This window comes from Falco naumanni, chromosome 10 (assembly GCF_017639655.2).
Source record: "Falco naumanni isolate bFalNau1 chromosome 10, bFalNau1.pat, whole genome shotgun sequence".
Taxonomy (NCBI): domain Eukaryota; kingdom Metazoa; phylum Chordata; class Aves; order Falconiformes; family Falconidae; genus Falco; species Falco naumanni.
In genome coordinates, this window is record NC_054063.1 from 12021087 (window position 1) to 12046176 (window position 25090).

At 40.3% G+C, this 25090-nt stretch overlaps 1 protein-coding gene across 1 annotated transcript in view; it reads left to right on the forward strand.

Moving 5' to 3' along the window:
• Positions 1 to 22172, forward strand: part of WT1 (WT1 transcription factor) — a 36036-nt gene extending 13864 nt beyond the window's left edge. Inside the window, exons 5-9 of the mRNA XM_040609748.1 lie at positions 6476 to 6578; positions 7920 to 8070; positions 15499 to 15588; positions 17263 to 17346; positions 20751 to 22172. Of these exons, the coding sequence (XP_040465682.1) occupies positions 6476 to 6578; positions 7920 to 8070; positions 15499 to 15588; positions 17263 to 17346; positions 20751 to 20872 (550 nt within the window). The 3' untranslated portion in view covers positions 20873 to 22172. The remainder of the gene's footprint in view (positions 1 to 6475; positions 6579 to 7919; positions 8071 to 15498; positions 15589 to 17262; positions 17347 to 20750) is intronic.
• The last annotated feature ends 2918 nt before the right edge of the window (positions 22173 to 25090 follow it).

A 25090-nucleotide genomic window follows, 5' to 3' on the forward strand; every position in this document is an offset into this window, starting at 1 on the left:
TCTGCAAGTTGTCATCCCTGGCAAACCCACTACAGCTACCACATAGTCCAAGTGAACTGAGTCTGTGTTGTAGATTGTCACTTAGGCTCTGAATGCCCAAGCTGTGCTTGTAACTCGTGTGAGGGAAGAACAGTGCCTTGGGAGCTCGTGTGTTGATTATGTGTTGCCTGTTTGTCCACAACTGCTCTGTCACCTTCTGAACTCTGGGTAGACAAGAGGGAGGGCTGGCTTGTCTGCGAGAGCTGTCACACAAACTGGCAGCCTCAGGGATCTGAAAGGAAAGCTTCGTGCTTAAAGTCAGTGAACATCACTGTGGGGCTGGATTTTATCTCTTCAGACTATTTGCAGATGGTTTGTTCCTCATTTTGTGGTATCTTGTTTGGAGCAGCTGAGATCAGATTTATACTCTTGCAGGAAAGTCAGTGGGTCCTTTGTTTATTACCCTGAGAACTTGTGTCCCAGACATCTCAAAATGAGCGTCCTACATCAGTGGACACCTTCCCCTTCAGCTTCTGTCTTTGATATTTTTGTGTTGCTTTCTTATTTGTCCAATGTGGAAAATACTGCTTCCCTTCATAGTGTCATTGTAGAGGTGGACCTCATGACTATAAACCCCTCCCTGATATTTTGATGAGTTCTGTATGGAAGTGACACAGATATAACTTATAGCAAGCAGGAAATGATATGGCACTGTAGGCAAGAAGTGTAGCTGCATACCCAACAGCAAGACTTGACAGAAATACTGCATAGTTGTCTCTTCAGCTGCTTAAGTAAAAATTTTTGATCCATATTTCCAGTAGTCATCTGAAATATAGTCTATAACCAGACAAAATTTGTTTTTTTCCCTTTTGGTTTTGCTTGGGTGTTAAATAGTGTGTTCTGTGGAAATTTGTATTTGTTGCTGTTTGCTCTGGCTCACTGAAAGGAGAATTAGGTATCATCTCTGTGAAACGCTATTAAAATTGCATCTAAAACAAGACAGTGAAAACTTATTTGTCTAGGAGTGAATTGTAAAGGTTTTTCTGTTTAGCTTTGGTGGTGGCGGTAGTAAAATCTGGAGGTGCAGAACTTCCTACTTGGGTTCAGTTCTGCAATCAAGATGAATTAGAAATGGACAATGACCTATTGTCTCTAATCCTGAATTTCCCCTTTCCCACTGATAGCTGAGGGTCTCATGCTGAAGGGAAGTGTTGGGTGAAATCCTGATTCCACTCGGGTCAGTGGTAAAAAAAACCCAAACCAAACAAAGACTGTTGAAGTCGGAGAGACTGGGGTCCCCTGAATCTCCAGTGCCTTCCTTTCATCAGCCAGCTGGTTTTCTCATTGAAGATGGCAGAAGGGCTGTAATCTGTGAAATCACATTTTTTAATATTCCTTTGCCTTGGAAAGTGCAGATAAAAATGCAGCTTTATACTCCACCCTCCGTTACAGTATTAGACAAAAAACAGGCAGAAACATGATCTTCTATATAACTAATCAGAATCTTTTTGCTGTCTCCATACATATTTTTCCCAGGGTGCTAGGATGGTAAATATCTTAGCAGAGGGAATTAACTCTACTTCTCTTCCTTTATGTTCTGTTATCAACGGGACTAGCCCACACCCTCACTTTGCCTCATTTTTGGCTCTGTTTCTAAACCCTAAAATTCCTGTTCCTGCATTGAAACACAATTAAATTGAGGCTTAATGTGGTGCCTGTTTTATGTAATCTTGCTTTCTGGCTTTTTTTATTCTTCCAAGTCTGAATCTCATGAATCAACGTGTATTCACATTTCGTCTGAAATTTTCTAGCTCTCCTCAGTATGCCCTAAAGCTTCCCTTTTTTGGTTTACGAAATAATAATAAAAAGCTTAACTCTTCAGATTAAGTTGTAACTGCTTTATACATTAGACAGACAATTTCAGTTAACAAAGTAAAAATGGTGTGAGAGAGAAATTGCAGCTTGATTATTTTTTAAAATTTTCAGATTAGAATGACATCTTTTATGAGTTTTTTTTATAACCACTTAGATTGATACAACTCTCTAAAGCTGCTCTGTTTTCCATCACACATTCTCATCGGTAAAACCTTCATTTTTATGAATCTTTGTACAATCTGTTCAACTTTGTGATTAATCATTTTAAAAGAGCTACTCTCCGAGTGCTAAGGATTTGCCGGGCTAATGGTAAACGCAAGCACTTCTAAATACTCCTGCAACACACACCGAGCTCTTGCTCGGTGCTTTACATTCCCAGTTACCTAGAGTTACATTTTATGGCTGTGTTTCCAGGTCTGTTTCTGACTGCCTAGAACCACAGGAAAAAAATACACCAGGTCCTTTTTTTTCACGAACTAACTTGAATTCTAAATATTTATCATCTGGTTCTGCCTTTGTGTAGTTCCCGTCGAAGTTAAAGGGAGTCGTATATTTACAAGTAAAGGCAGAACCAGGCTGTGAGGCCAAATCCTTCCGTCTGTGCTCGAACAAAAATGTCTGTTGGATCCTGGCAGGCCCGTTTGGCTGCATCAAGTCTTGCTTAGTTTTGACTCCTTTTAGAACTTGTGGAGGGAGGAGTTGCTCTAGTGTCTCTCCAAACTGTAACTCTGGGCCTTACTGGGGATTTAAAAAAAATTTTTTTCTTCTTCTTCTTTGATTAATTCAACTGTTCTCCCCCTGATTAGCCCCCTGGCCTTAGCTGAATTTCTGCTGGGGGCTGCTCAGCCCGTGGAGCCGGGGAAGACGCAGCGTAGCAGCTTTGGCAGCGCTCTCAGCCGTGCGCTGAGTGCACTTGCAGCAGGGCAGCGAGCAGCTCCCTTGGCAGGTCTCCAGGCTGCTGTGGTGTTGCCTGAGCAGCCCATCCTGCTGGGAGAGAACACGTGGCTCCTGGTCCCAGAAGCCTGTCACTCCCAAAGTATCAGTGTTTACCTACCCTGGATTATCGCTGTTCATCTGAACAGGGCAGGACAATCTCTAATGCATCTTCTTTCTAATTTATAATGCAAATATTATTAGCAGACCTGGGGTGTACAGTGTACACATTGCAGTGCTTTGGTGGAGATCTAGGCTGTTGTCTAGTCCTCAGAGGCTCTTAGGACAAATTTTCATTGTTATGCTGGTGGGTTTGGTGGCCTAAGTGTAACCCTAGGGAAGTGGTTGAGTCACCATCCCTGGAGGTATTTGAAAGACGTGTAGATGTGGCACGTAGGGACACGATTTAGTGATGGACTTGGCAGTGCCAGGTTAACGGTTGGACTTGATGATCTTAAAGGTCTTTTCCAACCTAAATGATTGTGTGACTATGATAAGGCATTGTCTCTTTGCCTAGGTAAACACAGAGTGCTTGACTAGAAAAGGTGAAAGTTAAAGAATCTCCTGTCCTCTTAAGACTTCCATTTAGTTAATGTACTGCAGGTAAAATTCATCTTAAATTAAATTTAAGTAATACTTGTATTACTCATGTATGTGGCATTGCATCTGATCATCATCTGTTGTATGCAATAAAGCAGGTGTTTGAGTTTCAGTAATGTATTTAGGAGACTTAGATCCGTTCTTCTATCAGTGCTTTTATATTAGTTTATAAATTGCAGCAATATGAAACAAGCCAGTGGTGCGAACCGTGGCATACTTTTTGTGGCATACATCACGATGCATTGAGTAAAGATGCTGCAAGAAAAAAAAAATTGTATTTCACAGTGAGGTTACTATCGATGCAGAGTGAAGGTTGAAGCTCAGGAGAGCGGTGGCATAGGGATGGTTTGTGAAAACTCCTCCTTCAGTGTTCCAGTTTCTCCACTGACTGGAAAAAACATTCACCTGTTATTTTCTATCTCCCCGAAGGTCGGATTATTCCATAGTGCTTCGTAGTGAATAAATAGCATTTTAACTGAGAAATCTCACAGATCCATTTTGCTGTCATCATCCATATGACCACGCTGAGTACCAGCCAATGCTGATGGAAACGTGCCCAATGTAAAATGGGAACTAGGGTTCCTGGTTATTAAAGCGTCTCTCCTAGGGAGCTGGTTAAGTACTTAGTATGTTATGGGTCAAGAGGCTCAGAAAACAGGTTTTAATCTTTAAGGCTTTGCAGTTGTATGTACAGTTTTAGTGAGGTATAACTAGAAATACTGGGAGGAAATATGAAAAAAGCTGAAGGCTGAGGAAGGCTTCCCAACTGTGCAATGAAAATTGAGATGGAGATCATCCGGAGGATACCTCCCATTCACAGAGCCACTCCTTAGGGCACAGGCAGGGACTTTGTTCTGCTTTTTATTCCTGGGGAGGAATTATTTCAGAACTGACTGGTCATTACAAAACCAGTTATCACTGAAAGATGAAAACCACGGGAGTTTGGAGGGAAAGTTAGGCTGTGTTTTATGGTATAAGCTTTCACTGCCTATTCCTGTTCTTCCTCCTAAAGTTTCTGTCCTGGGAATTCTTCTTATCTAATTCTTCCTATCTGTTTTGTGTATTATTTTTATTGTAATGTGTAAAGTTGGTAGTAGAGGCGTGAATGAGAGGTTACATGGTTACTTGGGGTGACTAATGCCGAAGTTCATGTTTACCCTTGATTTGCTGCTACGTTACATACTGGCAGTAGCTTTTACTGCAGGACTTCCTCCTTACAAATGGTAGTTCTCATTTAATTTCTGTTTTAAAGTGCACTGTTTAATTTGTGATCGGCATGGATATCACCCTGGGTTGGGTGCTTTACAGCCATTTTTTTTAACATCTATGGACTTGCTGCCTGCTGGTGGGGAACCTGAACTGAGCAAATAGTAATTTGTTACTTGTGATAGGGAACAAAAGGCCACATCTGGGCCCTAAGCAGAGATGACACCCTATTTAGTCTGATGCGCTACATACATAGAAAAGAGTTTAATCCATTTAAATCAGATAACGGTATCTTCCTTTATTTATTATTACAGATATTGCTACAGATCAGAGATACTTTCTTGCTGCCACCCTATAACTTACTTCATTACGATCACCTGTTTGCCACTTAAAATTGAAATAAAGAGAGCATACCTTCCTAAAAGGTGTCCCTTTTGATTTGAGTAGCCGGGTGGAGCCAGGATTTGAAACTAGTATTTTAAGCAGCCAGGGAAGCGATCTAAAGGAACACATCTGCCAGGTGGCAGCCTGCAAGCCACTGTGGGGACGTGTAATGAGGAACGCAACCCCCATGCTGCAGTAAGCGCTGCTCACAAGCACTGCTCCCCTCCTCTTTAGCGAGGGTCACAAACCTCTTAGACGTCTCCTGCATTCCAGTTCCACTGGCTGTTCTGCAAATCACTTAAGAGGTTTAAAACTTCCTTGTAATTCTACTCTGCACATGAACTTTGAGTAAAGAGAAAGGAAGGACCAGTGAAACGAGCGTCTGGGCCTCAGGGACCCCTTCAAATTGCTATTGCAAGCATTTGGCAAAGCCTGGGATAACATCCTATGTATCCATCTTTGTCCCTAGCTGCGTGCCCTTGGGCTTTGTTCTGGGCTTTCTAATTTCTGGCGTGGTGTAAAACATGAACACTTACCGTTGCCAGTGTATATTAATACATGTGGCAATGTACATGCTAGTGTAACATATTAATTTAAAAATAAAACCTAAAATTTATTTACATAGTTTTGACGTTAAGAAGTTTGCAAACAAGAAACAGCAATGTTCCTAATGTTCTGGACAGGAGAACACAGGCTTTTGAAGAACACAATTAGATAAAACATGTGGTTGTGACACCCCAAAACACAACAAAGGTTACAAATTTTTGAAATTATTGTAATGATGCTGCATGAGGAATCTTGAAAATTTATACCTAGAAGAAAGGTATAACCTGGTTTTGTTTTTGTTCTTTTTTTTTAATTTGATTTTTATGAAGGGTTCATTTGTAGCGCATCCTGCAAGCTGATATGTGGGATAAATAATTTGGACGCTGGTTTGTAATCTCTGTTTATGAGTACATGACTGCTATTCTTATAAATGTCATCACTTTCTTGGTAGTATCTGGTAATATCTGAGTCATGAGGTGCTGACAAAAATCCACTGCACTTAATGTGAAACTTGAGGCATTTTGCTCATTCCAAAAGATATTAGCAATAGTCAGCCCCACATTCAACTGATAAATAATGTGTATATGTGCACATGACACAGTTATGCTGCTATGTGGATTTTTTCTCTTACCTAAAATCTTTGTGGAAATACATAAGAGTTAATGATATTTGGGGTTTTTTTTTGTTTTGTTTTTTTTTGTTTTTTTGTACTGGATTGTCTTAATGGTTACTACTAGATGTATGTATGGAGTCATTGCATTGTGCCAGCGGGAGAAGCACCATGCAAAGCCAGAGCAGGCTTCCTTTGGTGAATTTCATTTGAACTTGGATATCCGAGCTATAGAAGCGAACTCTGCATACATTGTCACTGACTTAAGAAACGAAACCTGTCACGTGGAGCTGAGTACTGAAAAATATTTAATTTTTCCATTATTTCCCTCTTTATTTACAGCCATACAGCAGGATATGAAAATGAGAACCACAGCGCTCCCATGTTATACAGCTGTGGGGCCCAATACAGAATACACACCCATGGAGTTTTTAGAGGCATACAAGTGAGTATGGTAGGGCATTCTTTATAGGGGAGTAAAGCTGCTGACTGTTTATCATGGTTTTTATAATTCTGTCCTTGATTTGCGGTTTCCCTGCGTTACCAAGAAATGCTTGACATAAGTGTCCTGACTTCACTGAAGCCATTGAAGTATAATGTAAGGTATCTTTCTGACACAGTCATTTAGAATTGTGTATTTCTTCTAAAGTGTATCTGCGAGGCAATATTCCTTACCAGCTTCTCAGGATGGTCCAAAATATATGATCCGGTTTCCACCTTCTAACTCCAATCACTTTGGCTGTCAAGCGTCTGTGGTTACAATGGATTATGTCTGATAACTGTATATAAGAAAGTATTAGATGACATTTTGCTTTTATGGATTTCTGAAACTTTACTAATTCAAACGTATTTCCTTAAAACAAAATATAATAAGTGATTGTTTCCTAATGACAAAGTAATTAGTGAATATTTGGAAGGAACTTACCATTCATGGGAGTTAATTTCCTCCCATTCTAAAACAGTCATACCATCAATAAATGCCACTGTGAAAGATCTACTTTCTTAAAACTGATGGCAAAGTCATTACATAGTATCTGTCTCTGTGTTGCTGTGTGCTGTCAACATGCATCAATGTTTTTAGATGGCGTCTTTTCTCCTTTTCCTTTTCTGTATAGTTTAACAAGTCATTATTCAGTGGCAAGCTCTCAGAAATAGGCTTGTGAGCCAGCTTTGGTTAAGTGAATAAAAGTAAGCAGTTGACATTGTTTAAGGAAGTTAATTGTCCCAGAAGGAAAAGATCGTCTTTGATGGAACGTTGTGGCAGTGGCCAAAATGCATTAAGGCTGAACTATTCACCAGCTCCACCTAGACAGTCTTTCTTGTTTTGTTTTTTACCTATTTGTGTTAACTCAGAACATTAATTTCCCTGTCCTTTAACTTCATATGCATATTTAAAATAGAGAGGAGAATGGTACTCTGGCTTGTGCTCTTATCTCTTACAGTGGTATAAGCCTGAAACTGTTTCATACACCAGTGAATGTTCTTCCAGGATTATGTGATTATACGTGAGGTCAAAATGTGGTTCATTTAGTTGTGCATATAAATACTGTGAGAGAATTTAATAAGTAGAGTTCACTGTGTTTCACCTTCAAATAATTGTTATACTCTGTGCAAAGAACAGGTTAAGTTACACTAAGGTTATACCTTGTTAATGTAGAATAAAATAAAACTGCCTGTTTGCAGTATAATGTATTTAAGTATCTCTTTGTCATGTAGAAATGCCTCTGATTGTTAAGTAAAAGCTTGGGAACGTACATGTTGCATTAGCAAGTCTCTGTCATTGTAGGATGTCCGACGGGTGCCAGGAGTAGCTCCAACTATTGTCCGATCAGCAAGTGAGACAAATGAAAAACGTCCCTTCATGTGCGCGTACCCTGGCTGTAACAAGCGATACTTTAAGTTGTCCCATTTACAGATGCACAGCAGAAAGCACACTGGTAAGTGTCAGCATGGATTGGGATAAATCCCGTTGCAGCACTAGATGGCAAAGTGGGTAGGGTGATTTTAAAATACCATAAGGTGCAAGAAATGATCTGCCAGGTCAGGGGTAGTGAGAATCTGTCGGATGAGTACATATGCTCTGTGATCTGGGCAATCCCTCTGTCGGATGCAGAAGACTCTCTGAATCTAGTGAAGAAAACCACAGAGCAGCACTGGCAGGTACTTCACCTCCCTCCCTCTCTTAGTTATAGGGCATCACTGGGGCTGCGAGCCATCTTCCTTCTTATTTTTTCCCCTGTTTCATTTGGGAGCATCAAAGCTTGCTCCGAATCTTATCTTGTGTTAACTATCAAGAAGCTTCCTCTGCAAGAGGAACCTAGACATGTAGCATCCTCTAGTCCTGTGTAAGCCTTTTCTGGTTGGGGGTGGAGGCAGGGATTGGCAGATGAGCTTCCTTGCTATGGGATCTTTCCACGAAGAATCGAGCCCGAAGCCAGTTATTTGCAGACTAAGATCGGGATTTTCTCTAAGTTCAGGCAATAGAAGTTACATCTCAAAATGTGCAAATCAAATGCCCTGCTGCACCTTGCCAAAGAGTAAAGAGAATTAGTTCTCCTACTGGGAGATTTATACTGTTGGAAATGTAAAATTATGATATACCTTTAGGTATGCTCCTTATGCAATTTTTGATTGCCTATTGTGTTTTTATTTAGACAGTTCTTTCTGTGTTAATCTAGAAATCTGTGGATAAAATCTGTAACCATGGATGCTTGGTTAGCCATTAGTGTGGCGGATGGTCAAAGGGATGAAACAGGAAGGCAGTCCATACTGCTGTGACATAGCAGATTGTCTAGCAGTTCACACAAAATAGTTGCAACTTTTTCCTTTTGGAGACCATGTAGTGACATTTGTTAATTGCATAAAATACTTATAGGCGAGAAATGAACATTACAAAGCATTTTTAGTTTTGAAATGGGCAAGTCACAAAATATTCAGATAGACATCTGCAGTATTTCTCAGATTACACATTCAAGTTAATTTAGATTGTAACTGGAATTTAGTCTTTAGAGATCAAGGTCTACAGAAATTTTATTCTATTTTCTGTAAATAATTTGGAAATGAGAAAATTTGGAGGTCTTTTGGGGACCATTAACTGCAGTATGTTTCTCGAGTATGCCTAAACTGTTCAGACCTTTTCTCATAATCACTATTTCTTTCATTCTTAAATTGATTTACTCTGTATTTTAACAGTCATAATTTGTTTGTTCTGGTCCTGTATTTGATTCCATTTAGTTGCTTGTCTTTCACAGTATTATTTATGGATGCATCACAAGGACTTCAGCTTACATCTTTTTTTTTTCCTTTCCCTTAACTGGAGATTTTCAGATTTATACCAGATATAATCTAGACATGTAGAGTCACCAAAGACATAGAGGATAAGACTATGGCCATCTAACATCCCTAGAGGGGGCTTCTCCCATTGTCTTTGAGGTCACACATGCCCCTTCTCTGCTTTACACTACAGTGGAACAGGGTAGAGGAAAAACATTTTTTCTCCTCAAATGCCTCTTATGTACAGGTGGGCCCATATCCTTCTGCCACTGTATTTTGATGTGCTGACAACAAAACTTATTTAATTCTCAGACCTTTGCAAGTTACTTTCTGCAAGAAGCCAGCTTGATTCCCAAAGCTTGTATTTGCCGATACAAACATTGCCATTGATAAGACCATACAAGCTTTCAGGGTTGGTTGCAGCTAAAGAGAGGAAGCACTGCTGGTATGATAATTGCTTGGGTAACTTGCCAGGCTGATGCATTCAAAGTTTGGATCAGAAGGGAGTTCTCCCCTTTATCGGGCTGTCAGGTTTTTGTCCTCAGCCTGTTGTATGAGTACCAGCCATTTTCTATAATTATTGTCTGGAAATTTTACTTACCAAATTCCCAGCTGCTGTAGAGGCTTAGGATATGATGCTCTTCATTTCTTGTCTCCTCCTGTGGTCTGTCAGTCCTAGTTTTTGGGAGTGCTTGGTGAGCTGTACTGTGCGGGAGATCTGAGGTGGATAGTCTACAAACACGTCCTGTTAGTTAACCTGTTTCTTGGCTGCTTGGTGTGGTGGAGGGTCTGGACTCAGTGGCCATAATGGTCTTGTTCAGTCCCACACTGTTCAGGAGTCCTGGGCAGTTTGAACCGACTGTTGTGATGCAAATCCATTTCCAGTCTCCTTTGTAACTTCATGTCTTTCTCTATCTAACCCTGACTTGTGTCTCCTGCATGTGGAAAAGCTGCTTGTCAAAAGCAAAATTTGGAAACCAGTTTTCTCCAAGGCCAGATCAGTCATCACCATGAAGAATGTTTGTGTCTTCGTAACAGTTACGGTAGTTGCAGTTCACACTTCTTCTCTGCACCTTCTTTCTTATCTACACCTGCTTGTTTTTATGTGTTAGGGGATATCTTAAGGGGCCGGTATGACTCAAGCGAGGCTGTTGGTTTAGGTTGATAATTAGGTGGCTGTCTCTTAAGCTCTCTGATCATCTTTCTGTCTGTAACCCGATGAACTCCAAAATCCCATGCTCGAGTTCTCTACTCGGTACAGAAATTGGGCTTGGTGGAATTAGCATATTAGACAGAAAGTAGTTGGCAAACGTAACACCTAATGTATTTACTAGACAAAGGGATGTGTCTCTTCTTCTGCTGCTTCAATGTTTTGATGGGGAGGAATCCTCATGAGCCAGTGTAAAGTCAGGAGAGCTGTCAGATGTCAGCTCAAGCGGAGGGTAATTTGGTGGTGTTATGGTATACCTCTCTGCAGCCAACATAACATTTTAGTAGTCCTCCTGTAAGGTGGTTCTGGATTCATTCATGGGTTTGAAGCTCTTCCACCTTTCTTAGTGTAGCGGTAGGTCAGTTTTTTAAATTATGAACACATGATTTGAAAACAAACTGTTACATATATCTAATATTAAACCAGCGGATAGTACGTTTGCAGGATAATGTTGGCTCTTGATTATCTTTTTTCTTTCTATAATAGATACTTGCAGAGGACTGGCTCATCAGGTCTTCCATTCTTCATCAGTTGCATTACTGCAAAATTGAGCAGGGCCCTGAAATACAAAGTTGGATTCTGTAATCAGTTTTTAGCAGTGTTTCAACATAGCCTTAGTTGAAAATATGTTGACATTTTGTACCCTCCAAGACTGCGTATCCATTGTTAACAATGCCTTTATTGAAACATGTACAGCCAAAAAAGCTTTTTTCTTATCTCAGTGTATTTTGCTGCAGCACATAGACCTCTGAAAGGAAATGCAAAAATACATGTAACTTTTCAACAGTTCAGCAAATAATGTGAGTTGTCATCCTGTGGCAGACTTTAGAGACTTCTTTGCAGAAACAAATGGTTGTCTAGACTTCTGTACATTTCATTTGTGCTGGAAACATCAACATTCTTGCCAGAGACCCTTTGGGCTCAGTGTCACATATTGGAAAAACTGGATTTATCCTAACAGAAAGCTGGGCATCTTTGCAGAGAAAATACCTTCTACCTGTTTGTCAGGGACATTCTTCAGCCTAAATACGCTCAGCTACAGGTATGAGCTTTTGCAATGAAGTATGAGAGTCTGTAAATCAGGAAGGTTGTCCTTCGTGTGGCAGGGGACTCAGGTCTTGGTGGGGAATTTCTGAAGATCTGGGGGGTGTAAGTAATGCAGTCTAATAATGATTTTTATGCTAAGCATCTAACAATCATTTCCTTGCTTTGACAAAAGCAAATATCCTTTTACTGTGGTGTGTGCCACCGTGCTGCTAAATGCTTTACAGTCATTAGTGCAGGTCATCATTACAACACCTCCGAAAGACAGAGCCCAGTTCTCTATATACAAAGACGATAGATTGATAAATGGGTGTAATTGTGCCGGAGCAGGGAGCTGCATAGGCTCTCCCCTTAAGAGTCTAGCATGGTAGCTCCCAGGGTAGCACGCTTTCATCGATGTCGCTTTGAAATCCTGACCTTCGTACTTCAGCTGTGCGATACCCTTCTGCAGAATACTGTGGAAGCTGAAAGCTTACAGGGGTTCAAGAAACAACTGGACAGATTAATGGAAAGAAATTCCCATTAACGCGTGTTACATAAAAAGCCACCTTTGGCTTATAAAGCTGCTAACTTGTGAACTGTTGGATACTAGGAGAGGTCCAGGGAAAATACTGCTGCATCCTTGCTGTCTTCTGCTCTCCTGCAGGCATCTTCGGTGAGCCATGGTGGGAGACTGCTGGCCTCCCCAGCATGGGCTGCTTTTAGCCTTTCATTTCTGTGGCATAAAATAAGGGCACTTGTGTATTTAAAATACAAGATTAGTGTCAAAACAGTGATGACATCTCACACCTGAACTACAGTGTGAAGATGACAGAAAACGTTACCTATAAAGGCTTCCTACTAAATAAGAAAACATACATTTTATCTAAGTTTGCTAAAGCAAATAATAGTAAATAGAAAAATGTTACTATTAGCGAGGTAAAGTTGTGATTATGGGGTTGTGCTCGTTTAATTAAGTGGGTATACAAGAAAAGAGGTTTAAATTGATGAAGGGAGTATAGACAAGCCTTCAGATTCTCATTCAAAATCTGCCTCCTCTCCTCATGTTTTCTTATTAGCGGTGCGCTTTTGCTCTTGCAGCACTCCTTAATTAAATACAATAATTATGAATATTTTGTGCAATGCTACAGCAGTAGGAATATCTGTTTTTCCATGCCTCTGGGCAAATAGGTTTCATCCAGAGAAAATGTGTGTGCTTCTTCTAGTTTAAGTTAACTATTTTTGAGCAAATAGATTTATTTTATTAGAAACATTTATTGCAATACACGCAAAGTCTGATTCATACTTGTTCTGCAATTGTTGAGCTTTATTTTTTCTAAATATTTTCCTAAATATTAAAGAACTGCTATTCACTTTATCCCCTCTCATCTTGACTACTTCATTATGGACTAAGTTTAGCCTTTCTTCCACGTGCCCTCTTTCAGTAATGAAATGTAAATAATCATGGAAGCCTCCAAGCCACAGGTGGAAGGACTGGTGAAGCTTCCATCTTCATCTCCTGTTTTGTTTTGAAATTGTATGTGGTCACATAGGAAGGTGACAGTATTATGGGATGGTTTTTGGACATTAAAAGACTTTAGCCTTTTACTGGAGAGGCTTTAATAGGCTTGGGGAAACTAGACACTGCTCTAACCCCTCTTGGTATAGTGATTTAATGAGGTGCTAACAGACTTTTTCTAATCAGGGACATTTCTGTCATTCTGTTCTGATGGAACTTAAGGGGATTAACAGGTATGTGACAGTTGGCTTTGGCAGGCATTTTGCTTGGCACTAACTGGCATGGGAGATATAGAAGGAAAGGGAAATTAGACTTTCTCTCCAAATATTGTGCCTCTTTTTGTTTGTTTGCTTATTTTCTATGCAGTGTCATTGTATTTCTCTGTAAGCATCTTGGTTTGATTCCTTTAATAGATGCATTGGTTAAATTTGTCCTTACTTTGATCAAGATTGTATTTCAAAGTATTTAATTAAATACTTTCATGTGCATGCCATCAGACCTGCTATACTGTTTTATTCAAATACCTCCTTAACCATCTTCTGCGTTTATATTGCAATTAGCAGACAATCATCCTGTCACTGCATTCTGCTCTGCTGACATTCCCCCTCTTAAATCTGCCAGAGGGCTGAATTCCTTGGAAGTAAGTGTTTTCTGAAAAGCAGGCACCCCCCAGGGAGTCCTTGCGGTCAAAGTGTACGGAACTATTTCAAACACCTGTGGCAACTTTAATCCCTTATGCTAATAAATTAAGCACGGCAGACGTGGAAATTGTCCACACCTAGGTTTGAGAATCTGTAAACTCCTTTGGGTGACTGTCACAGGAAGTTAACTGGTTCTCGCAGATTTAGTTGCTTTTGTGAAATTTTGATCTGACCCACAGCAGTATGGATTTGGAACACTCTTCTTAATATGCTACTTATATGGTGCTACCTCAATCAGAATCCTTCTGCTGTAACCTGAGGTAGTTTGCACTGGTATCTCAGAATCACTTTTTCGTCATAGTAAAATAAGAAATGCAGGCACTTGCAGTGAAGACTTATGAAAGTGGTATGTGTTTAAAAATATACCCAGAGAAATTAAACTCATTGCTCACTTCAGCTGATGCTCTTCTTTAGGTCCTTCCTACTGGACCTTTGTTTTACATCTCGGCTTTCTACCACAGACAAAGCAGGGCCCAGCTGGCCTTGTTTGTACCTTCCAGATAAACCCCAGGATTTTCCCAGCTTTGCAGTGAGAGATGTTTCATTTCTTCTTGTGCTGAGAGGCCTCTGTGCAGGGCCGTGGCACCGTAAACAGACTTTTTGCAGGTATAAATGTAATCACATCTGGGGCACGTGCAGTATCCCAGTGTTGTGGAAAGGGGCCTTACACTAGATGTGAATCAGATCTGAAAGATCATACAGCTCCTCCTGTAACAGTGTAAAGATTAGGGCTTTTTGTGCTGGCCAGATTTTACCAGCTCTGTGGTTTGCTACATGAGCAGTGTTTCCCTCTTTCCTCAGGCTCCTTGATTGCTGCATTGCTTCTTGAATGTTTATGTGGTTGATGAAGTCCCTTACATTGAAACCCAGGATCATTTGAGATGCTAGCTTGTTTTTAAAAAAGTCAGGATCTCACTTTTCATCCCAGAGAAAACCCATCCAGAGGGCCTCTGCTGAACTGTATGGGAGGTGGAGGGAGAGTTTATATTTACATAATATATTTATTATGTTTATGTTTACCTGCGAGAGGTGTGCAGCTACACGAGAAATTCTATTTGATGGTGCTTTATGGAAGGAGCATTGTTTGCATTTTGGGGAAGAATGTGTTTTTCTGTTGTTGAATTTTGCTCTTAATTTTCTTCTAATTCATTTAGTGTGGTTAAAATTACCACCTACATGGATGTCATTGGTTTTATTTTTGCTTCAGATCCAATTTAAAGCAAACTGTAAGTTGTTCCCTTGTACAAATTATACATTACTGAAACTGGTGGAAAAGGCTTTATATATTAGAGGTGGTTTTTTTTGAGAAATATAAAACAAGAGATTTCCATTCTTTTCCAGCAGAAGGCAATAAAAAAAATTTTCATGGAACCTCAAATTTTTTGTAGTTTTAACCTAATGGGCTGGTTTTTTTAGAATAAGAAGATTCAATACCAGTGTCAGTGCAGTAGAATTATGCCAGCCTTTCCTCTCTGATTCCAACCCAGTTGTACATCTTTATAGCATATGAATCCTGGTGTAACACCAGACTGCTTTAGGCAGGAGAGAAGTCTTTTAGTGTAACGCTTCACATTCTGATTCTAGTTGATGTGTTCCTTCATTTAGCCACATTTTCTGACAAACTATTTGTCCTTTACAGGTGAAAAACCTTATCAGTGTGATTTTAAGGATTGTGAACGGAGATTTTCTCGTTCAGACCAACTCAAACGGCACCAAAGACGACACACAGGTTTGTTGACATCACATCTCTGCTCATTAGAGTTCAGCTTTATATGTGAATTGCGATCCGAAAAGTATACTTCTGAACTTCTGGTTTTCTGGTGTTCCGTCTGTTCATACATGATACCCATAGTGCCACATTCTTGAAGTTAGCTTGAGGAGTGGACTGTATTTGGATTTTTTTTAATTGACGTTTCAGCACTACTCTTGTATAGGTGACAGTTTCATCCTGCCACCATCTTTTTGAAACAGCTTTCTTAATGAAACTGTTTGCTTTATACTGTTTCCCCAATATAGGGAATATAGTGTTTTTAAAAACCAAACAGTTCTGCAAGAAAAAGTTGTCAGTGAGTAACCTGATAAACACTTCCACTGTTCATGTGGCAGCGCTAATAGGTGAATGCTGCATGTGCATAACCTGAAAGGCCGGTGGAATTGCTGTGCACTTACACATGGAAAACAGAAGTGGAGAAGGAAAAGCCGCCCTAGCTGTTATGCTTAAGACCATAATTCAGCAAATTATGCTGTATTTTTAAGCTTAAGCTTAAATTTGAGCCTTTTTTGAATTCTGCCAACTAAAGAAGGATTCTAGGAGCAGCAAAGAGGGAAACATCAAAGGTATGGCTGGTTGAATTGCACAAATAGCCTGGAGAGTGTACAGCAGTTCACATACAGCGGCAAGGGCAGCGGCAGTTACGGCTCCTAGCTAGGCTTGTGTGTCTTCCTCAGTGAATCACTGACTGGATGAAATGTTCTGAGACAGCCAAAACTACTTGTGAGTTCAGTCCAAATTCAGCAAGTTGTTTTTTGCACATACACCATTTTCTGGAAATGTCAAGGCAGCCCATTTCAGTATTTCAGGAGTTCTTGGAGGTCTAAATTATGTTGACAGCTGCCCTTCTCAAAGTTGCAGAAGAGGAGATGGTTAGGATTCCAGCCTCCTGGCTGGAAGTGAAACTATGAGGGCACTCTGCATGGAACATGAGAAAGGGCTTCAGGGTACTTCTCTGACTGAGTTACAGCAAGAAATTGTGTTTGGGTCTCCTATCTCTCAGGGAGTGGCCTGGCAGCGGGTTTACTCACTGTTCTGTGGTGGGTTTCTGCCTACTACTTTTCCTGCTAAAGATGCTCTGTCCCACTCAAAATGGTGTTTTTGAGAGATGTAGGCAGCATCTCTGAAAGTTGGTGGGATGATACATTTTTAGCCGCTGCATGCTAGAACATATATATCTGTGTTAATCAATCCCCAAGACTTAGGTGTAGTGTGTAACATAAATAGTAGAAGTGTGAAATAAGTTAAGCCTGTTGAGAGAATATAAAAATATACCTCTGCGCCTCAGTTCTTCTTGTGTCATGTTTGCACATACGTGATGCCAATAGGGCCAAGCCACAGGATGAGAATTAACAAAGTCTACAGATCTTCCTTAGCCCAGCAGCGTACGTGGGTGTTTGTTTCTGGTGGTGCTGTTTGGATGCTTCAGACCCAGACTTCAGAAGAGGAGGTTACAGAGGGATGGCAGCCTGATTAATGACTTTCTGTAACGTGTAGGCATGAAGCTGGGAGAAGCAGTTACAGTAACTATTACCAAAAAATGCAGGCTTTTGAAAATTCAGAAATAGCTGATTTTATTCACCCTTCCAAAAGGTGTTGGGATATAAGAATAGCCGCCTTTTGTCTTTGCAGGTGTGAAGCCCTTCCAGTGTAAAACCTGTCAGAGAAAGTTCTCCAGATCTGATCATCTGAAGACTCATACCAGGACTCATACAGGTAAAACAAGTGCGTAAACTTTTCTTCACATTTATATTTCATTATTTTTTAAGTTTTAAGTTTAAAACAATGTTGTTGTAAATTACATGATTAGAAAGTCTCTTAGCCAAGAGTTAAATATTCAGAACAACAGAAGGAATTTCAGAGTGTGCTGATTTTTCAGTGTGACTGCGTTTCCCAAGTGTTGTAGTCACTTTTCACAAAGGGTTTAGGTGACTTTGGAAACTACGCTTTTTTTCTTCATTTTTAAAGGAATTTCAGCTTGGCAAAATGTATTTTGACAGCTATTGTGAAATGAACATCATGGTTTCAGCCCACAAATGTCAAGTTGATCTACTGTCTTAACTGAAAAAACCCTACAAGATAGAAATTTTAATTCTAGCTTCAGCCGAAGGTCTGTAATCTAAAGTATTCATGCCTACTCATACTTCTCCTAAGTGTCAGCTGAGCCTAATGCAGGATAGCATGGCAAAGCTCGTGCTGTTGCTGCTTGTACTGTAATCTCTGCAGAAGATAAAAGGAGTGCCTTTTGCAAACTCACACTGACAGATACTAAAGTAAAAGCTTACTCAAATATTCACGGACCTTTTTGTAGAAACCACAGTGTTTCATATAAATACAGGGGAAAAAATAGGAGGCCATTTTAGCCTACTCTGCCTTCATGTAATTGTAAACCCCATCAAGGAACAACTGCAGCAACCTCTGTATTTTAGTTTTAAGTTTTATAATTATTCCTGTGAACTGACATTTTCTGTTCCCTTCCACTATGTGTGCAGTATTTTTACCAAATAATTGTTTACCAAGCACTTTGACATGTCGTTAGATGTCACAGTGTTTTCTATACTGGTGTTAACCTTTTAAGTTCAGTCTCTGTATAGGTGGATGAGGATCCTGAAAATCTTTTTCTCCCTGCTAAAGAGTCTTTTTTCTCTTCTGGACCATAAAACCCCATACTTAAGGCTTTCAAAAATAAAAAAAGTTATTTCAATACAGGAAATGACTTACCTGAGAGTAAGTCAGCCAGTCAAATAAACACTTCAAGTCATGGCCATATCTACACTTGCAGTCTGCAAATGGTAAAGGGCATGGCAGTGTTTCTGGGTCCTCCCCGTAGCCTCATGCTGAGCTGCAGGGCCTGGATCTGTGCACATTGCCATGAATAAAGCTGTTTTTGTAATCAGCAACAGGTAACGTTCTGGTAGAGACAAAAAGGCAAGTGGGTATCGCATGCTAGCAAGTCAAGATAAACTACATTCCCCCATCACGTTTCATTGCAGTAATTTTTTATCCCAGCATAGCTAAACCAGTGAAGAACTGGCTCTCTTTTCTAGTGAGACTCATCTCCCTTTCCTAGTTCTTCCTTGCTCCATGTGATCCAAGCCCACAGCGCACTCACTGCTGAAAGCAGCCTCACTTGAGCACCGATAACCTCCTAGCACAGACCTTTGTGTGGGCTTGCTGCCTGCCACTGGCTCAGGTTCTGTGCGAGCTCTGCAGCCCAGCTGCATGCTGCTGTGATGATACTCCTGTCGACGGTTTTGGATGTGTCATGCTCCTTTGACTGTAAAATACACATGTCCTGAGGGGAATGAGCGTGAGTGGTGGGTGGGGATTTTTCATCTCCATCTAGCCCTTTAGCTTCATTCCTCTTTCTTTCTGGTACCCTCTAAATTTTGCAACAAAACACCTAGCTCAAGTGAACTCGCTCCATGTTAAATCTTGATGAAGCAAAGCACACGTGACTTCCATCTAATTCCATCCTAATTTTAAGTCAACTGCCAAACTATTTGTTAAGCAACAAATTCATTTTTTTTTGTCTCCACAAGCAATCCTACCATGACAGCAATCTTTGCTGTAGAATGCAAAAAAATTAATCAAAGGAAAACTTCATACATCTATATAGATTTTTAGCAATGAAGTGTGATTTCTGATACCTGTACAGGGAAGCTGTACAGAATAGTTTGTGCCCAGCACAGAGCTCAGAGATTCTGTCCCCTGTTGTGAGAGGACAACCAGAATTGCTTGTGAAACAGCAAAACTGTGCCTCTTTTACTGTGGTAGTTCAGTGAAAAACTGGCCATTATAGATAACTCACATCAATTCGCAGGATGATTTTGCTAATGCTGCTGAGATGGAAGAAGACCACTTCATACAATCTGTGATTTTTATCAGTAGCTCTGACCAGACCAGTGTTGTCCCATACTGTTTTATGCACTCATGCGAGATGGTTGATGCTTTTGCCAGCATGTATGTTAAGTGGATAAAGTAGATTTTAACACCCCACCGTATGCCACCAAATATATTGCATGGGATTTTGCAAACAGAAATACATATTTATGCCAATTCCAGATCCCCCTTTGCCTGAATTTGGATGTTTGTGAAATCCACAAAGTGTGAGGCAAAGAAGAGAAGATGTCTGAGTGAGGTTGTACCACCCCAGTGTGTCTTGAGTTGGAGAGTACAAGGTGTATAGACAGCACTGAAAAGCCCAGTCCCAGCGCTGAACCTACTTTAAAATATAGCGTTTATTTTGGGGGAAAATAAAGAAAATGCAGTTCTAAAAGAAACATGAGTCACCGGGTACTGCTCTGAGGTATTCCATCAGCATTCCTATGGCATCAGACACACAGCCTGAAATTCCACTTAAACAGTGTAGAAAATCAAGAGACCAGGTTAAATTGTAAGAAGCTGTGTCATTTCTTGTTAAAATTGAGTGTACTTTGCTTGGGGTCATTTTTAGCGAATATCATGCCCACGGGAATGTTAGAGAAATACTGAATATTTTAAGCCTTTAACATCTCCCATAGATGTGAGTCTACTTTATTTAGACAGTAGTGGGAAACTTTCAGTCTGACTCAGCAGAATTCATGCTGAACCCTTTTGCTTCTACCATATTCACTTACACTCACCAGTTTCAAAGAACTTCAGCCCAAATTCATTGAACTAGCTGGAAAAATTCTCCTTGACTTGAGGTCAAGCTCTAAATAGTCACTGACAATTTTCACAGTGACTAAGAGTATGTCTGCACCGCAGTCCAAGGTGTGACTGAAGCTTGTGCAAATGCCAGAGTGACTTTTAAACTAGTTCTTCGAGAGCCGAGAGCAGAATAGACATGGCGCCACGGTGTTCAGTAGGGGCCTGTCTTCAGGAATGAACCACTGCAAAATGTTCTACGTCATCTGAAAAAGCTGTTGTTAAAGATCAGCTGAGGGAGATGCAGGAAAGCACCGAGCGCTGATGCGAGCAGCAACTGAGGGCACTCCCACACCCTCTCAGGACAGCCTGGGATGCCTCTCCTCCTGGCAGGGGCTCTGCCTAGCTCCTCACAGCCCTGCAGAGAGAAGACAAATAAGTGTCTCAGGCAAGCTGTATACCCAGTTAATAACAGGGTGTTTTGTTAACAGGTGAAAAGCCTTTCAGTTGCCGGTGGCCCAGCTGTCAAAAAAAATTTGCCAGGTCTGATGAATTAGTTCGTCATCACAACATGCACCAGAGGAACATGACTAAACTGCAGTTGGCCCTTTAGACAGTTCAAACAAGGGAATAAACCAGATGGGACATTAAGAGCTACTGCAAACTTTATCAGCCTTCTTCGATCACCTCTGTCAGAAAGCTGCAGCTGTCTTCGCATCCCATTTGACACAAGTTAACTAAACTGTAGGATTCTGCTCAGCCTTGTCTTCCATTTGGACTTACACAAGTTCCTATTCAATAAGTTCAAGGGATTTTTATTTGTAATTTTAAAGTAAGTAATAGGTTTTTTTAAAAAAAACTTTTTTTTTTAAAAAAAGTAAAAGTAAGTTAAAAAGTAAGCAAGATTGCCACAGTCAAGATTATTATAAACTATGCTTACCTTCACATCTGCCTGCAGTTTTCTGGTTTTATTTTCACTTGAACTTTTCTACGTATACATTGTTGTACCTTTTTAAGCCCTGCAGTGGATGAGAGTGATTCCTCCCTGTTGAAGGTAAGCTTTACGCTTACTTCATCTGTACATGTATGGAGGTTTCCGAATGCTACTACAGCTGTCCTCACCAAACAAGATGGAACAATCACCTGAGATACTTTTGGTAAACTTTGTACTTGTACTGCCAAAGGGCAAGCTTTTAAAGTTGGAAGATCTGCTTTTGAATTTCACAAATCAAACCTTTTTTTAAAGGACATATTTCTAGAGCAGCTAAACGTAGATGAACCAGAGCTTCTCTGTACAGAAAAGAAGAATCTTACCATTAAGTTAACTTGTTTTTTTTTAAATAATCGCATAATTGATCTCTCAAGACTGTTTTGTTTGTCAATTAACTCTCTCCTTTTTTCTCTTTCTTTTTAATGTATTGAATTAAATTTATTCTATCATGAGATGCATAGATCTCCTTTACACAAAACTAATTCCAATCATTGTAGACATTTGGGATTTGTTTACAATGTAAAGCCACACTGGTTATGTGGCTAGCAAGCTGTATAAACTTAAAACTGAACTTTTAATGGGGCTGGTCCAGGATCTCCATTAACAGATTACTCTTAAGATAAGTAACTTAAAAAGACTCTTTGTCAAGTATATGTGAAGAAGACATTATTAGTGTAAGGAAATATATTGTTTCAGGGTTTTGGGAGGAGGGGTTTATTATTTACTTTTAATTGCTTGAGATTGTGTGTATATATATATCTGATAATGTATTGCTCTTAGACATCTAAAATTAGAAAGTGTATAAATATTAGATGCATCACGGTTCTGATGTTGTTGCTGTTACAAGCTATTGATAACACTAAGAATGTAACCTGCATTTTTCACTGAGCTTTCAATTAAAGCCCATTCAAAGAGAAACAAATGAGAGTCCAACAGATGTCTTGTTTCATGTCTGGTATTAAATTTCAAATGCCCTGTCCAATAGTATCCATTTTTTTTTTTTTTTTTGTATATAAAGGTACCACCAGCACTGATGACCACTAGTTAACCTGTCCAGGTCTTGACCACAATTTATCCATCTCACTTGGGAATCATACTGGCAGCAGCAAACAGTGTCAAGTTTCATATTGTGCTATAAAGCAGTTGCTTCAATCATCCGTCTTCTTACCAAACTCTTCCTTTTCTTTTGACCTGTAAGATTTGTGTAAGAATTTTACAGAACAGTAAAATCCAGTTTATAAATAGCAGTACTGGCCTTCTGTAGAATTGTGCTGAAACCATAAGCACAAATAACTTCTTAGATTAGGATGTCATAGACTGACTTTTAAGTAAAAGTTAACTCAGAGTTGGGGTGGCTTAAATCAGTTCAGCAGGTTGAAAAAGACAGTCTTTCTTAGATGATGAAGTGTGAAAATGAAGATAAAAAAAAATTACTGTTTCTTTGTCATACTGCCTACTTTTCTTTGGAAGTAAGTACAGCCTGCCTCAACGCCCTTTGACCTTGCAAAATATTTGTATCTCTTTAGCAAAAATCTTTAATGTATCTTGCCAAGCTTTTTCTCTAATGTACACAATGGAGTTCTATGATGGGTTGAGCTTTCTCTCTTAAAGTGCAGCTGCATCGTCAAGAAAACTCAACAGTTAATTCTTCAAGTCCTCTTTTTCGCATGGGTATTGCATCACTGTTAATTACTGTTGGGGTACTGTGACTCATTTGTATCAGTCAACTTTATCTTTTGCTGCCAAAAGCCAGCATCTCTCTGGAGAAACTCATAACAAGTGTGGCAAACATCAAATATTTGGAGTGAATGGTGTACCTAAAACTGCACAGAATTAAAAAATAAAGCAACTCCTCCTTGCTTTCTTGAGAGAAAAGTTCAGTCGCAATAACGATGTCCTCTGATTTACCCAGCAGTCTTCTGCAACTACAAAACAATCTGGTTTTCAGCCTGCACCCAAAATAGAGCGCTGCCATGAGTGTTTACACTAAAAGCCAAAAAAAGAAAACTCAGCCTCCAGTTGTGCCTGCATTAGTCAAACATAAATAAAACTATCTTTTGTGAAATACAACCAAACCTCTACTGCAGCGCAGGCCAGACTTCCAGTAAGCTGTAAATAACTACAGCCATGGTTTTGCTGCTTAGCGAATTGCATACCAAACAATAATGATGGATGGCTGCAAAAAATGAAACGTGGGTTGATGAGTGACAGAGCATGTCCTTTTGTTTTTGCTGTTGCCACTTCTTCAACGGAAGTACTTACTGCTACTCCACTGTTTGATTTTGATGATCATTGCAACCTCCAACCTGCCGAGTACAGTGAGGACAATGGTAAATGTGTACAAGTTGTTTTAAAATTTTTATTCCCAGTTATTTTACAGTCTTTGTCATGAGAGGCATTTTATGTCTCTCCCTTTCATTTCCTTGTTTTCAGGATTCTATCAGTTAGGTAAGCCACCTTTACTGAAGTGCTTTCCTACATGAATTTCTCAGAAGCAGCCCCCAGACACTGGTTCTTGCAGCATGCAGCATATTCCTCATTTTTCAGCAAGCAGAAACTGTGCAGCAGGCCAAGTCTCTGTGAGCTTGACCTCCATATGAAGGATGAGGGGGCTGCACTCTATTATATCTTACAAGTATCCTTAGCTCTCTGGAAAATTTTCAGTCCCACAATTAATTGAGCAAATCTTTCATGCCTCTGCCCTCTGTTCTTCAACTGAAAATAGTGACCAGTTGTTTTGGCTGATGGTTAATGTCTTACTGTGATTGGCATACCATTCCTGTCCTGTAGCTTCTATAGCACCCCAGAATAGAGCATGTTCGTTATAGAGACAACACTTCCAGTTTTTCTTGTCGCTTCATGATGTACAAGATATGTTGGGCAGGAAAGGGAAAGTGACCTTTTCTTCGATGGTATCAGCTGGGATTCAAGAATTCACTTGCACCAATTTTTTCAAGGTAGGTGAATCCAGCAAAGGGTCCCTTCTACTCTGGGAAAACACGAGAGCTAACGTGCCTGAATTGTAACCACGTGGTCTGCTTCTGGTGCACATCATGTTCTTTAAGGATACGGACTGTACTGAACAAACAGGGAAGGCATTAACTTGCTGCAATTAGGCAACCGACCTGAAGGCGAGTCCGTCCTTCAGACAGGTGCCGATTCCTGGAAGGGAAGGGGGGACTTGCAAAGAAGTAGCGCTTTCCTTCTTTTTCCTTGGTGGGTTAGGGGAGTTGTTCATTTTAGAAGCCACTCCAGCCAGGCCTATCTGTTTCAGGATGTCAGTAGGACTCTTTTCACTGCTCCACCAACCAACCTTACAGCAACCGGGAACAGTTCCTGAAGATGCAGGTAGGTGCCTTAAACCAGTGTTTCTTCCTCCTTCCCTTTCCCTAGACAACAGGCACTGGAAAACCCTGTCATGCACAGTCTTTTCCTGTCATCATTTTGACCTGACAGCAAATCCAATACGGTAAACAAGCTGCTCCCAGCACCTTGTCCAAAAGCCCGACAAGGCTCTGGAGTGGATCGAGAGGCTCCAGGGAGGCACCCACAGCCACACACCTCAGAGCTGCCTGAACTGAGCAGGAGGTGGGTACACAAAGGCCACCAGCAGGCACAGGTATGCTGCCAGAGGGCGTGAACAAGTTCTGCTGCTCGGTCCTGCTTGAGCCCTGTTTGTACCTTCCCACTGGGGCTGGTACAGGCAAGGAGAATCACTCAGCTTTTTAGTTAGGGAACTCTTTGTTGCTTGGGGAAAATCCTTCTTCCCCCCCCCCCGCCCCAATTAACAAAAAAGTAATTAAAAGCAGTGTATGTAGTTCAGAATGGCACTAATGGACA